This window comes from Malaclemys terrapin, chromosome 3, assembly GCF_027887155.1.
Source record: "Malaclemys terrapin pileata isolate rMalTer1 chromosome 3, rMalTer1.hap1, whole genome shotgun sequence".
In the NCBI taxonomy this organism is placed as follows: domain Eukaryota; kingdom Metazoa; phylum Chordata; order Testudines; family Emydidae; genus Malaclemys; species Malaclemys terrapin.
This window is the reverse complement of record NC_071507.1, coordinates 70,531,213-70,547,739: the sequence shown is the minus strand read 5'-3', so window position 1 is coordinate 70,547,739 and position 16,527 is coordinate 70,531,213. Positions and strand designations below refer to the sequence as shown.

Sequence of the window (16,527 nt, the reverse complement as noted above, 5' to 3'; positions counted from 1 at the left end):
GTTTAGGACAATATGCTGCCCTCCTTAGGCTGATTTATTGGGACTTACCCAGAAGTAAGACACTGAAGTCAATAGACTACTCACAGAAGAAAATATTGATAACTAAACATAAGGGTGGCAGAACTGAATCCTTACTAGTATAATAAGAGTGACTAATCAAATATTGCATTCAGCTTTTCTGTTTTCCAAGTCCTACAAATAGGATTTTTCCTATTGCAAACAAGCGTTTTTTAAAACAAACATGCAAACAGAACAGTGTGCATGTCAGTACTCAAAATCAGTTGGCAAATTATGATAACCCAGCACTGCAAATTTAGACTACACACATATACTGAAAACATTTTAGAGGTTGATCCTTTTAGATTCTGCAGCTAAAATGAGGCTCAGCATTAAAATGTCAAAGTACAAAAGAGTCACTTTAAAGCTTATTCGAGCACTCTGGGTGCTCATTAAGTTATTTTTAGCATCTGAAGGTCAAGGGATTAAATTTAAGTTATTTCTATTTCATATAGGTTTCTTGAAGCAGGAAAGTTTGCTTTACTTACCAGGAATGCCAAGCTCCATTTCTATAAACCGAACATAGTTCTGTGCATTTACAGGCAGTTCATCAAATGTTCTTGCATTTGATATGTCTGTGTCCCATCCTGGGAATGTCTCATACTTAACCTCTACTTTATTTAAGACTTCCTGGTTTGCTGAGGAAACAAAGAATAAGTACTTATACAGTGAATATTAAATTATACAGAAGTTCTGTATATTTTTACAGAACCAGTCATACAGCTAGAAGTCATTTTATCAAGCATCTTGTTTTACTGATGGTGACCTCAGAAAAGGAGCTTGCTTAATGTTGCCTGAGCTTGAGAAATACTGCAAGCACAATAGTGTGAAATGACCCATAGTTTAAAAGTGGTGAAATAATGGGAATTCTCTTAATCAGGAGTAGATTTCAATGGCTCTCCCTGATATGGAGTCAGACATTGGCCTACATTATTTTAAAACATGGGTGTCTATTGTTCAAGAATACTTAAGAGCTTATTACATCGTAGAAAATTCTCTTATGTTGGAATCTAACCCACTCTAACACAAATTCAGATTTAATGTGCCCGCCATCCTCTATATACCAGTATTTCACAACAGCACTGGTATTAAAAACAGACTTGTATATTGTTGCAAAATGTTGGGACTTATCCTCCACTTCGAGTGAGACACACTGCAACGGAGATCAGCTTAGGCACTTGAGCTAGTAGCCCTCTGGATTAAATGGGAGAACACTGTAGGTGAGACATTCTCAGTGAAGAGCCCTCATCTCAGAAACTCACTTACCCTATGAAGTTAAAAGAATCCAAGTCTGTTAACATTTAGAACACACTGCAACACTCTTATTTTCTATATGTGAGCCCAGCTCCAGGACCTGATGGTATTCACCCAAGAGTTCTGAAGGAACTCAAATGTTAAAGTGCAGGACTATTAAATGTCATATTAAATCAGCTTCTGTACCAGATGACAGGAGGATAGCTAATGTGACACCAATTTTTAAAAAGGGCTCCAGAAGTGACCCTGGCAACTACAGGCCAGTAAGCCTCACTTCAGTACCAGGCAAATTGGTTGAAACTATCGTAAAGAACAAAATTGTCAGACACATAGATGAACATAATTTGTTGGGAAATAGTCAACATGGTTTTTGTAAAGGGAAATCATGCCTCACCAATCAACTAGAATTCTTTGAGGGGGTCAACAAGCATGCGGACAAAGGAGATCCAGTGGATATAGCATATTTAGATTTTCAGAAAGCCTTTGACAAGGTCCCTCACCAAAGGCTCTTAAGCAAAATAAGCAGCCATGGGATAAGAGGGAAGGTTCTCTCATGGATTGGTAACTAGTTAAAAGATAGGAAACAAAGGGTATGAATAAATGGTCAGTTTTCAGAACAGAGAGAGGTAAATAGTGGTGTCCCCCAGGGATCTGTACTGGGCCCAGTCCTATTTAACATATTCATAAATGATCTGGAAAAAAGAGTAAACAGCGAGGTGGCAAAATTTGCAGACTATACAAAACTATTCAAGATAGTTATGTCCCAGGCAGACTGCGAAGAGTTACAAAAGGATCTCACAAAACTGGGTGACCGGGCAACAAAATGGCAGATGAAATGTAATGTTGATAAATGCAAAGTAATGCACATTGGAAAACATAATCCTAACTATACATATACAAGAATGGGGTCTAAATTAGCTGTTACCACTCAAGAAAGATCTTGGCGTCCAGCCATAGACATTGGAATAGCATCTGTTTGATTTTATTCATACATTAGAACAATGAATCTTCACTCTATTCGCCTTCCTGTGTTCTGACACATTCCACTTCCTTGACACATGTCACTGAAGCAGTAGTTACTAGCTGGGACAGGAGGTGCTCCGGCAAAAGAGCTGACCACTGACTTACATGAGAATTTAAAGGACCCTCAAACTAGATTAAACTTTTTACATGACTAGCATGTCTCCATTTTGGAGAATTCAAGAATTGTTCTTGCAATACCTCTCAATATGAACCAAATTAACCTGGTTAATTAATCATTAGGGACCCAAAAGATCCCCCCCCAAAATAATCAGACAAGCGCTCCCTTCAGATTGTGGGTTTATTCTCAGATGATTCTCGGATGATTCTGAGAAGTGCTATTCTTATGAATAACAAAAGCCAGAGCCCAGAGTCCGGATTTCAGGGATCAGAGCTTTTCAAATTCAAAGGTTGCTGTACAAGTACCACTGAGGTTAGCTACAATATGACAGCACTTTCATGCCATTTTCTGCTTCATCTCATGACCTGGATGGAAGTTCAGGGTAACTGTTCTCTGAAATCATCTTTAGTGTTATTTACTCCTTCTCATAATACAAGAACAAGGGGCCATCAAATGAAATTAATAGGTAGCAGATTTAAAACAAACAAGAAAGTATTTTTTCACGCAACGCACTGTCAACCTCTGGAACTCCTTGCCAGAGGGTGTTGTGAAAGCCAATACTATAACAGGGTTGAAAAGGGAGCTAGATAGATTCATGGAAGATAGGTCCATCAATGGCTGTTAGCCAGGATGGGCAGAAATGGTGTCCCTAGCCTCTGGTTGCCAGAAGCTGGAATTGGGTGACAGGGCATGGATCACTTGATGATAACTTGTCTGTTCATTCCCTTTGGGGCACCTGTCATTGGCCACTGACAGAGGACAGGATACTGGGCTTGATGGACCTTTCGTCTAACCCAGTATGGCCATTCTTATGTTCCCAGGTGAATAAAGGTGCAGTGAAGTTAATGCATGTTAGGGATTTCACTTCATATTCTTATATTTTGAAATTTTATAGGAAGGTCTGGATGTCAATATAGACCAACTTAAAAGAATTACATCATGCCTTTTGGAGAAATAAAGCACATTTTAAAGAACTGCTTATGTATTCCCAGGTTTTCAGAAGAATTCAGTAAGGCCAATGCTGAGTAGTTTTGAAAACCAGCCAGATCTTGACCAGACAGGACAACTGTCTTTGTCCTGTCCAAATACCAGCAAAGTTAACTAAATATACTATTTGTCAACTACATCAATGAGAACGTGCTATGGGGACAGCAAAAAACAAACAAACAAAAAAACAAAAAACAAAAACAAACAAAAAAACACCCTACACTAGCTAGATGCTCTCAATAGTGCAGAATTCCTGAATAGGTAAATTTTATTAGTTTGTTACTGGCATTATTGCTTTGTTCTCTAGAAAAGGAACAAAAAATTTCTTGCCAATAATTTCCTTTCTGCTAGCAATGTCTCCCACAATTCTTGATGTCTGGCCTACTCTCCTCTCACTGCAGCTCATGGAGGCGGATCAGAGGTTTGGACCCACATGTTCTGGCCATGCCCCCTTAGCGCCTGCTTGCCTCCAGATGAGATATTCCCCAGCTGTAAAACTTTCATAACATTATTAACAAACATTCTAGAGATAACAAAATAACTATGTACATTAGACCAAGGAAGATGGTCTTATGGTAACAATTCTGCTTAATAGCTGACTCTTGACTCATGAGCCATCCATGGTGAATAGAATTGTGGGAGATGCTGCTAGCAGAAAGGAAATTATCAGTAAGACATTCTCTGTTCTGCATCCCAGCATCTCCCACAATTCCTGATGTCTGGGAAATAGCGAGCAGTGAACAGATGTAGAGAGGGTTATAGAAAAGGGAAAACTGTATCCCTACCCATCCCTAAATATTTGCTCAAAGGCCAAAATCATATCCGGGCAAGCACCTACAACACTTTCCTGCTAAAGGATGCCTCTGCAGAGAATAGGATGTGCAGTGCGTAGTAAAGGTGACAGCATTTGACCTGGTGGACACCTTACAAATTTCCACTGTGAATTCATTACCTCTTTCTGCCTACCAGGTCATCAGGGATCACATGGAGTGTGCCCTGATTCCTTCTAGAACCAGAATCTCTGATGCCTGGTATGTTTCCACAATGCATAGTCTAACCCACCAAGCAATAGAGGACTTGGAAGCTCTGAGTCCTTAGAATTTTGACTGAAAGGATACAAACAGAACACCTGATCTCCTTGTGGACACTGTACCTTTGAGGTAAATTTTCAGAGCCCTTTGGCCATCTAAGCTGTGCCACATCTCCTCAGTGAGATGCTGTGGCCTTAGACAGAATGAAGGTAGAATCACCTCTTGGGAAGAGTGGAAAGACCACCTCACCTTCAGGGAAAAATGATTTGAGTTCTGAACACCATCTTGTCCTCATGAAAAACGCAGTAAGATTCCTGCATAGAGCATGCTGACAGCTCCAACACTTGTCTGGCAGGCGCGATGGCTATCAGAAAGCAAGTTGTGATGGACAAATAAAATGCTGACAAATTAAGGTCAAGGAAACCAAGGGACCGTTTGTCAGGGCTCTCAGTACAAGTGGCCCACTTGAGAGGAAAAAAAAAAAAAAAAAAAAAGGTCTAATTGCTGGCTTGGATAATCTGATCGCCCTAAGCAATCTGGCTACCTGGGGATTCACTTCAGAAGAAGTGTTCTGATAGCTTTGGAGAATAATGAGACCACTGCTTCCCCTTCAATAACCAGGCTGTAAGATGCAGCCAATTTGGTTACAGATGAAGAAGAGGACCTTGCGAGAGGTTGTCTTGTCTCTTTGGGAGCTGAAGTGGTGGTCCCAATTTCAGCTCTCTCAGGTCCGAAAACCAGGGTCTCCTTGACCAATGGGGTGTTACCAATATTACTGTCACCTGTTCTCATTTTATTTTCTAGACCACCTTCCCTAATAATGAGAAGGGTGGAAATGCATAGAGGAGGCCCTGTGGCCATTTGTGGGATTGGGTATCTGTCCTCAGGGAAGCTGGGGTCGACCTCCCTAGTGAAGTACTTAAGTCTCTTTGGGTTTATGTGATTTGTGAATAGGCTGGTTGAGAGCAGACTGAATGACTGGACAATTAACTTGAAGACTTCCTGATTCATACACCATTTGGAGTTGTTCACCTTGTGCCTGTTGAGCCAGTCCACCTTCTGGTTCAGATCTCCCTTTATGTGAACTGCCCTGAGGGAGAGGAGAGAATGTTCTGCCCCCTGCATGATTTCCTTTGCTTCAGCATGTAGCACTGCCTTTCTTGCTAACACCTTGATCATATACATGTGTGACCGTGATGGTGTTGTCTGACCTAATCAGTACTGGTTCCCCTCTAGGCTGGACTGGAACATTTGTAGCACCAGCTTGACAGCTCTCAGTTCTAAAAGGCTTATGTTATAGGTCCCTTCCTCCAGGTTCCAGATGCCTGGAGCTGGTTGGGACCCCAAGTTTATTCCTCAGCCCTCCAGCCTGGCACTAGTGAGGATCAGGGGAATCTGGAAGGCATATGAGCGCCCCTGCAGACACTGCCCTGGACTGACTACCATTTTAAGGAGTTGATCACCTGTGCAGGAACTTGATCTTTCAAGCATTCCGGGAAGTAGTACCATACATTTCAGATGAAGTGGTCGGAGACTCTTTGCTGAGGGGGACAGAGGCGCCCATCTGTCGCCCTGACATTTCATCTCGGGAGGTATGCTGCCTGCTGGGGGCCCATATCCGAAATGTTACGGAGGCATTGTCGAGGATTATCCAGCCCTCTGACTACTACCCCATGCTACTCATCCATGTGGGCACAAATGATACTGTGAGGTGTGACACTGAGCAGATCAAGATTGACTACAGGGCTCTGGGAGTACGGGTGAAGGAGTTTGAAGAGAATACCACCTGCGCTCCAATTCTTCCTGTCAAAAGGTAGAGGCCCTGGCAGAGACAGATGCATCATGGAGGTGAATGCCTGGCTGCGAAGATGGTGTCGCCAGGAGGGCTTTGGCTTCCTTGACCACGGGATGCTATTCGAGGAAGGACTGCTAGGCAGAGATGGCATTCACCTTTCGAGGAGGGGAAAGACCCTATTTGGACACAGACTGGCTAACCTAGTGAGGAGGGCTTTAAACTAGGTTCGACGGGGACAGGTGAGCAAAGCCCACAGGTAAGTGGGGAACATGGAGACCTGGGAGATGAGTCGGAAACAAGAGGGAGTGTGGGCTATAGTGGCAGAGAGAAAGGAGGGTCAGGGCAAAACTGGGAGGCAAGATCGAACCAGTATCTTAGATGCCTATATACAAATGCGAGAAGTATGGGTAATAAGCAGGAAGAACTGGAAGTGCTAATAAATAAATACAACTATGACATTGTTGGCATCACTGAAACTTGGTGAGATAATACACATGATTGGAATGTTGGTGTGGATAGGTACAGCTTGCTCAGGAAGGATAGACAGGGGAAAAAGGGAGGAGGTGTTGCCTTATATATTAAAAATGTACACACTTGGACTGAGCTGGAGATGGACATAGGAGACGGAAGTGTTGAGAGTCTCTGGGTTAGACTAAAAGGGGTAAAAAACAAGGGTGATGTCATGTTAGGAGTCTACTACGGGCCATCTAACCAGGTGGAAGAGGTGGATGAGGCTTTTTTTTTAAAAAAACTAACAAAATCATCCAAAGCCCAAGATTTGGTAGTGATGGGGGACTTCAACTATCCAAATATATGTTGGGAAAATAACACTGCGGGGCACAGACTATCCAACAAATTCTTGGACTGCATTGCAGACAACTTTTTATTTCAGAAGGTTCAAAAAGCTACTAGGGAGGAAGCTGTTCTAGACTTGATTTTAACAAATAGGGAGGAACTCATTGAGAGTTTGAAAGTAGAAGGCAGCTTGGGTGAAAGTGATCATGAAATCATAGGAGTTTGAAATTCTAAGGAAGGGTAGAAGAGAGTACAGCAAAATAGAGACAATGGATTTCAGGAAGGTGGATTTTGGTAAGCTCAGAGAGCTGATAGGTAGAGTCCCATGGGAATCAAGACGGAGGAGAAAAACAACTGAGGAGAGTTGGCAGTTTTTTAAAGGGACACTATTACGGGCCCAAAAGCAAGCTATTCCGCTGGTTAGGAAAGATAGAAAATGTGGCAAAAGACCACTTTGGCTTAACCACGAGATCTTGCATGATCTAAAAAATAAAAAGGAGTCATAAAAAAATGGAAACTAGGACAGATTACAAAGGATGAATATAGGCAAACAACACAGGAATGCAGGGGCAAGATTAGAAAGGCAAAGGCACAAAATGAGCTCAAACTAGCTACAGGAATAAAGGGAAACAAGAAGATTTTTTATCAATACATTAGAAGCAAGAGGAAGACCGAAGACAGGGTAGGCCCATTGCTCAGTGAAGAGGGAGAAACAGTAACAGGAAACTTGGAAATGGCAGAGATGCTTAATGACTTCTTTGTTTCCGTCTTCACCGAGAAGTCTGCAGGAATGCCTAACCTAGTGAATGCTAATGGGTAGGAGGTAGGTGTAGCAGATAAAATAAAAAAAACGAACAAGTTAAAAATCACTTAGAAAAGTTAGATGCCTCCAAGTCACCAGGGCCTGATGAAATGCATCCTAGAATGCTCATTGAGCTAATAGAGGAGGTATCTGAGCCTCTAGCTATTATCTTTGGAAAATCATAGGAGATGGGAGAGATTCCAGAAGACTGGAAAAGGGCAAATATAGTGCCCATCTATAAAAAGGGAAATAAAAACAACCCAGGAAACTACAGACCAGTTAGTTTAACTTCTGTGCCAGGGAAGATAATGGAGCAAGTAATTAAGGAAATCATCTGCAAACACTTGGAAGGTGGTAAGGTGATAGGGAATAGCCAGCAGGATTTGTAAAGAACAAATCATGTCAAACCAATCTGGTAGCTTTCTTTGATAGGATAATGAGCCTTGAGGATAAGGGAATACCTAGACTTTAGTAAGGCATTTGATACGGTCTCGCATGATATTCTTATCGATAAACTAGGCAAATACAATTTAGATGGGGCTACTATAAGGTGGGTGCATAACTGACTGGATAACTGTACTCAGAGAGTTGTTATTAATGATTCCCAATCCTGTTGAAAAGGCATAACAAGTGGGGTTCTGCAGCGGTCTGTTTTGGGACCGGCCCTGTTCAATATCTTCATTAATGACTTAGATATTGGCATAGAAAGTACGCTTATTAAGTTTGCAGATGATACCAAACTGGGAGGGATTGCAACTGCTTTGGAGGACAGGGTCATAATTCAAAATGATCTGGACAAATTGGAGAAATGGTCTGAGGTAAACAGGATGAAGTTTAACAAAGACAAATGCAAAGTGCTCCACTTAGGAAGGAACAATCAGTTTCATACATACAGAATGGGAAGAGACTGTCTAGGAAGGAGTATGGCAGAAAGGGATCTAGGGGTTATAGTGGACCACCAGCTAAATATGAGTCAGTGTGATGCTGTTGCAAAAAAAAAAAAAAAAAAAAAAAAAAAAAAAAAAAAAAAAAAGCAAACATGATTCTGGGATGCATTAACAGGTGTGTTGTGAGCAAGACACGAGAAGTCATTCTTCCCGCTACTCTGCGCTGGTTAGGCGTCAACTGGAGTATTGTGTCCAGTTCTGGGCACCGCATTTCAAGGAAGATGGAGAAATTGGAGAGGGTCCAGAGAAGAGCAACAAGAATGATTAAAGGTCTTGAGAACATGACCTATAGGCTGAAAGAATTGGGTTTGTTTAGTTTGGAAAAGAGAAGACTGAGAGGGGACATGATAGCAGTTTTCAGGTATCTAAAAGGGTATCATAAGGAGGAGGGAAAAAACTTGTTCACCTTAGCCTCTAAGGATAGAACAAGAAGCAATGGGAAGGGAGGTCTGCAGGAAGGGAGGTCTAGGTTGGACATTAGGAAAAAGTTCCTAACTGTCAGGGTGGTTAAACATTGGAATAAACTGCCTAGGGAGGTTGTGGAATCTCCATCTCTGGAGATATTTAAGAGTAGGTTAGATAAAAGTCTATCGGGGATGGTCTAGACAGTATTTGGTCCTGCCATGAGGGCAGGGGACTGGACTCGATGACCTCTTGAGGTCCCTTCCAGTCCTAGAATCTATGTATCTAGGAACCTTAAAGGCTCCTGATGTGTGATTGGGCCCAAGAAGGCTCGGTGCAATGGCTGGCCTCTTGCAGTTCTAAAACAATGAGAAGAAGATACTTGAATCTTCTGGAACTCTCTAGAGATGGATGTATCCTTGCCATCAAAGTGTCTGTGTCCATTTCCAAGTGAGTTATTTGGGTGGACAGATTCAAGAAACTTTTCTTGACATTGATAATAAAGCCATGAGCCTGTAGATTCAAGGTCAGAGATGTAGCTCTGTGTGCAGCTACTGGGGATGGAGCTCTAGTTAAGATGTCATCCAGGAAGGGATACATGTGGATCCCCTGTGATCTGAGTTTGCTATGATTATCACCAACATCTTGTAAAGACCCAGGGGGGCGAGGACAAGCCAAATCAGAGATATTGATAATACCTCCTTCCATAAGCAAATCGTACAAACCTGCAATGACACTGTCTGATAGGGATGTGGAAGTATGCATCCACCAGATTCACTGAAGTCAGAATGGCCTTTGGCCTGACATTGTAGAGGTTAGGGTCTCCATCTGGAACTTTGTTTTCTTTATCCACTTGTTGAGTTTTGTGATATCTAAAACAGATTTCCCCATACACTTCTGAATAATAAAGAAGATGGAGTATAACCCCAAGAATCTTTCTTCTGAGGAAACTCTTACTCCCATATCCAGGAGGTGAGAAATCTCATTCTGGATTAAGCCTGCACTTTACAGGGTCATTCAAGATTGGGGACTCGATGAAAAACGGATGGGGTGGAGCCCATAATGGAGTATTCCTGACTCACTATACATCTTCCTGACGCACTGGAAGCAACCATTCCTCCAGGGCTTTCCTCCCAAGCCCCGTTCCATGCCTTTCTTCTGGAGAACCTGCTATCACTTTGCTGTTATTTCCACAAGGATGAAGGCTGAAAGGAATGCCTTTGCCTGATGGCCAGCCTGTACTTTCTCTCAAAAGTATGGTGTGGCATCCAAAAGGACTGTTTAGATTTGCAGCGTTTTCTGCCACTATCTTGTCTAGCTTCTCTCAGAAGGGTTCCCATGAATTTGGCAGAGCATAGAACCTGCTTCAAGTGGCTATCCACCTTCGAGGAATGGAGCCATAGGTGGCACCTGGTCACTGAGCTGGAGGCCATGGCTTTGTCAGAGAATGTCATTGCTTCCCGACGCTGTTGCCAGGGAAGCTCTTTAAAACAGAGCCAAAGTCAGGGTGATTTCAATACTTGAGGGCTCTGAGATCTTCCAGCCAGGAGACAGATGCTCTCACAAAGCAAGCAGCTGCTAGGAATGCCCTGAGGGAGGCTGAGAAGGCCTCAAAAATCTTTTGAGAGAAAAAATGGAGGCCACTCTCTGTGGAGTCTTTAGAACGCCTCTTCTAAGGGGATAACTATATATTTAACCAGGGATACTATGCAGCAACCACCTTTGGTATCTCAGTATTCAGGACTTTTGGTTCCTGGATCCCATAGAACATAAAATCATTTCTGTTAGTGTGCTTGCTCTTGTCTGGCTTATCCCATTCATCCCCAATTACTTCCTCAAAGGAGGAGTATAGGAGAATCACAGCCTCAGGGGAGGATTTTGAGGGGAGAAATTTGCTCAGAGGCTTACTCATAGAATTGGCCTTCAATTTCTCAGGGGGAAAAAGCTTTGCTGAGTTTTTCCCTGGTCCTGATAGGAGACAGAGCCCAACAATTCACCATTCTCTGTGGAGGAGGGGAAGGAAGAGGAGTCAGAGGATTCATACCTCCTAGATCTCCTACACCTTTTCTTCCCCTTTTCACACTTTGATTTATTAGCTTTTTTTTAAGCTTACTTTGAGAGCTTACAAACTCTGTCACAGCTTTGGTGAGGCCTTTTGCAGCTAGCCTTGCTAAGAGCCTGAAATCCTCTCCCGAGAGCTCTTTCCGAGTCCTTGCCTGCTGGGTCCGATTCTGTCACAGAAGTGGGAGGGAAACCTTTTCCAAAGCCCTCCTGGCCAAACTGGGAAGGATAGAGAGTGCTTCTGAGCTCTGCTTCTTTTCCCAGGGTGCTCTAGACCAATTTTAGAATGGGGTACACTGCAAGTCTGCCTTCTGGTCCCCAGGGGCCCCTAGGACTACCCCGAGTTGATTGAGGTCCTCTTCATCCTTGGACTTCTTCCCTGCTCTGCCCATAAACTCCTGGTCCATTTTTCCCCATGTTGGAGCTGCAGGTGCTTAGGTGGGTAGAGGCTGAGTACAATTCACCATCTGCTGAGCTTGCAGTCTCACAGATGCAGCACCATTTGGATTTCATTTGTTGCTTTTTATAGACTGCTCTACCATACCTGGAAGCTGCAGAGGAGCCAGTATGGAGCACTGCAGCTGATGTTCCAGGGTGTTCTAACATCTGGCTAAAAACGGCCTAGAGGAGTAGGGGCAGGGAGGAAAACCACTGCTCACTACTGTCCCAAATTTTGACAAAAAACACACTCTTTAGGCAGATGTGAAGGCAGGAGCTGTAAAAACCCGCCATCCATATGCTGCCACAGAGGAACAGAAACTAGAAGCAAGCAGGACTCGAGAGGGGGTGGCCTGACTATAAGGCTCTAAAACTCTGATCCACCTCCATGAACTGCAGAGAGGAGCGCATCCCAGATGTCAAGAATTGTGGACTGCAGAAAAAACAAAATTCAAATCTATACTGGAATATAAGCTGATCAATAACTATCCAAAGGAGATATTTACGAATCATGAGATAAAGTCATCAAGTAGAGTTTCTAAGGCTTTTCTTTAAAACATTTTGTATCACATCTCTAAGTCATCACGTATGTGATAGTGATATCCTTATACATGATTCATGCAATTACATTTGATTATATTATCTCAACTGCTACTAATTAATCTTTGCCAGTTCTTCATTAAAACATTAAAAACCCCTAAGCAGCTTCAAACATTCTTCAGGTAATAACTTGTGACCCTTTAGTACTAGAACTATACACATACTAGAAAGTGAAAAATTCTAGCTCTCCCATTCCCATAGAAGCACCCATCAATAGCTGGAGATATTAAACCTTAGAAATGCAATATTACCATGCATGGAAAAATACTATTTTGAATAATTTATAGTATCTAAATTTATTAGTTCTAATTCTTCCCTCCCTCTGAGACTTGTACAGTTAAATTCATGTAATAAATCAGGATGAATTAAAAGGTAGCAAAATAATAAATAGTATCAAGAGAAAAAAATTAGGTATTTTAAAATTATTTTTTCTGCAAATTATTTGGCAGATAGAAGAAGAGCTACAGGATGCAGTGGGAATGCCTTTTAAGCACTCATTGAGATGACATGTATGGCTTTGGTACTTGTGCAATTGCAAACTCACGAGGCACAGAAGTTTTATCTACATATACACCCTTTTTAAAGCACTCTGAACATTATATGACCGCTTAACACAGTAATTATAAAACAGACTCACCAGGAAAATGAGGTATGATCTCACCATTTAGTACGTAAGCAACTCCAACTTTGATTTCTGGAAATACATCCAAGATATCCAATTTCATAACAGCCAATCTATTTTTTTTGTTTAAAGGAAAAAAAAAAAAAACACAAAAACAAGCCCTTCCTCTGTTAATGGCATTTTATAAACTGAGTTATTGGGCTAAAACTTAACTAAATTTCTTTCCACTTGTCACATGAAATATTAAGCTCCAAAGCAACTATGAATCAAATGAGGAATAATTTTTTGTATGTTTAATAACCAAAGTTGTTGTTTCTATTGTTTTTTCATTGTTTTAAAACAAAGTCCAAGCCAATAAAGTAAGATACAAGCAAAACAGCTGTTGGATTGATACAAAATCTATTGAAATCAATGGGAGCCTCTGGACCAGCTCCTGAATTATGCCCTATTTCACACAAATATGATAAGATCATAATTCAAGGGACAGATTTCCCCCCCTCTTAAACAGAATGAATGGTCTACAGCTTAAATGGAACAATTACAATGGATGAGAAACTGGATACGAGTCAGAAGTGTGTCCTTGTTACCAAGAAGGGTAACTGCATATTGGGCTGCATTAGTGGGAGCACTGCCAGTAGATCGAGGGAAGTGATTATTCCTCTCTAGTTAGCACTGGTGAGGCCATATCTGAAGTATTGCATCCAGTTTTGGGCCCCCCCGCTACAGAAAGGATGTGGACAAATTGCAGAGTCCAGCAGAGGGCATAGGGGGTTGGGGCACATGACTTAGGAAGAGAGGTTGAGTTACTTGTCCAAAAGTAGGCAAGGACAAGGAAAATGAATGGGAAGATGTAAATAAAGATTTACATCTACACTGGTCCATTTGTTACGCCAAACAGTTTCATCTGAGCTTTATTTCAATGCTACTTGCTTTTTTTATTTTTTTTAAATTACAAAATTTCTCAGAGGTAATTTAAATTGAAAAATTTGTATTCGTTTATATCCACTCCTTGGCATCTAGTACCATTGGCTATTATATACTAAGGCTCCCCAGCTCTGGAATCATGAAGTGCACTCAGATGCTTTTTTTTATATAAAGAGGGAGGAGGGTGAGAGAAGTGCTAAGTAATGGGAACCAAATGCAAACAGTTCTTGGAACTGCATGAATAGCGAGTCATTTTTTACTTTCATTAGAGAGACAGGTAGGGAAAACTTTAAAAAAGTATGTGAATCACTGAAATATAGACAGATAACACAAATTCCAGGGGGAGAGGAGGGAAGGGGGGAGGGGAAAAGGTATTTTAACCTCCATGCAGTTTTTCTGTACATGTATTTTTCAGAGCCATTTCTGCTGCTAGTTGTGTGTTAAAAAAATTCTACGTCATGGGGAAGCAACTCTTAAGAGTGGAGACAGGGAGAAAAAAGTGAAAGATGTGTTCAGAATATCAGGACATCCCATCTGAGACTGACAAGTTATGGTTAAGTATATTTTTTAAAAACAACTTGCAAATTAGAGATATTTCTAGTGTCTTCTGACATTAGCACTACCTGACAAGTAAGACTAATATTAAAGTGTTAGCCAATTTCTCATGGCATACAAAAGCTGGAAAAAAGTTTAGAAAATATACAAGTTGGAATGTAGACTAAGGTTATTTTATACCTTTACACAATATTTTAGTGCAAATATTCAAAGTATTTTAGTACATTCAAATATACCTTAAAACACTACATTGGACCCAAAAATGAGAAGTGTCATATATAAGTTCTTATCTTTAAAAAAGACATAAGTATGGAAGATGGAGGTATCATATATATTGTTCACAATTCACAATCACTTTGCACAAAAGAGATGGAATCAACTGCTAAGCTAACACCCAAGGTATGTAACTTTTTAGGCTGATTAAACTTTTATAGCATTCATTTGAATAGAACCATTTTCTACCAATGCTGGTGAGAGTTTCGTAAGAGTTACTAGGAACTGTACAATTTGCTATAATCCATGTTATGCTACATATGAAAGCCAATTTGTCAGCACCACAGAATACTCACGCAGTAAATCCATTAATCATGTGGGCGTATCTGAGTAACACAAGATCCAGCCAGCCACATCTTCTTTTTCTACCAGTGGTCACGCCAACCTCCTTACCTCGTTTCTGCAGCAATTCTCCAATTTCCTGATGGAAGATTTTCATGTGTATTAGCACAGCTAACAGAATATTGTAATAACCTTAAAGTCCCCCCCCAATAATGCACAAAACTATCCAAGATAAAAATACAAACAAGTACCCTTACTATTGCTAGTGGGTTTTTCTTTTCTTTTTTAAATGTAAGAATGCTAGTTAAGCAAGCCATTTTCTCAACACTACATTTTCATTCAGCTATGTAATGCCGAACCTATTTCTTCACAACAATATTATGAAGCTTAATGAAGTCTGAGATACTTGGCAATCAGACTGCCAGTGCTGCAAATGCAGCTGAGGATCAAAAAGGCAAGGTGTTTTTGGTGCAGAATCTTTACTCTTGGTAGCTTGCCTTTTTACAACTTGACCTTCGTTAAAATTTTGCTGCTGGTGCATGTGATAGAATAAAATTCATCTTCCTCTGTCAGCATTAACGATTCTGCAGAACTAAAAAAATATGCAACAACTTTATAAACTAAGCACAGATGGATCACTGCGCCCAGGCAGCAGATTTGTTAACTGAGGTAGTTACTTTTCAGAGCATAGAAGTATTTTAAGGCAAGAAATGCCACTAAATCGCATGCAGAATCTGATGTTGGGGATAGTTTTATACAGGCCACAATATGCCCTTAGCTTTAAGGAATATTACTGGCTAAACCTATGAAACACATCCAATTATTTTCCCATTGTTGATCATATAAGTAATGCTTACATTATCTTGTTCTGTAGGAAAGGCACCAATTCCAACTCTAGTTGTATATGCTTTTACAACTCCATATACTTCCCCAACATTCTGAGGTGGCATGCCCAAACCTGTGCAAACGCCTCCAACTGTACAATTCGAAGAGGTCACAAAAGGATATGTCCCTAATTAAAAATAAATAAATAAATTAGAGAACTGAAAAGTGCTATCACACTTTCTGAGAAAGAAAAACACACTGGTCCTTAAATTATTTTTAAAGTTAGTTAACCATATATAGGGTAATTTCATACTTATTGGGAAGAGCTCATTGGTGGATTTTGTAAAGCTATGAAGAACACCAAAATGAATACAGTTTGCAGTTAGGAATTTATTAAATATGAAAAAGAGAACCTAAATTTTCTTCTGTGCAATATGCATTCCTGCCCCCCTGAAACCAACGGGAGATTTACCCTGACATCAATTAGCACAGGATCAAGCCCAGATAGTGAAGCAACTTTCAAGGGACATGCAAGCCAAAAATTAGCATGAGTCACCAGAAAGTATTGTCTGTGTCTTTATTACATAGTACGTCCACTTACAGCAAAAATATGAGGATTTTGAAAGGAGACTGAAGACCTGTCTACATTGCACACCACTGGCATTAGCATACCTGTAACTACAAACTGCAGTGTCCACACTGGTGTGTAGCTACGTATGGCCATGAAAGGCTCTGG

At 41.0% G+C, this 16,527-nt stretch overlaps 1 protein-coding gene across 1 annotated transcript in view; it reads right to left on the bottom strand.

Moving 5' to 3' along the window:
- The window catches only part of ADSS2 (adenylosuccinate synthase 2), a 62,339-nt gene that overhangs the window by 1,046 nt on the left and 44,766 nt on the right, over nt 1-16,527 (bottom strand). The window contains exons 9-12 of the mRNA XM_054021644.1: nt 15,824-15,978; nt 14,981-15,105; nt 12,948-13,045; nt 546-695 (exon numbers count right to left, since the gene is read on the bottom strand). Coding sequence (XP_053877619.1) covers nt 546-695; nt 12,948-13,045; nt 14,981-15,105; nt 15,824-15,978 — 528 coding nt within the window. The remainder of the gene's footprint in view (nt 1-545; nt 696-12,947; nt 13,046-14,980; nt 15,106-15,823; nt 15,979-16,527) is intronic.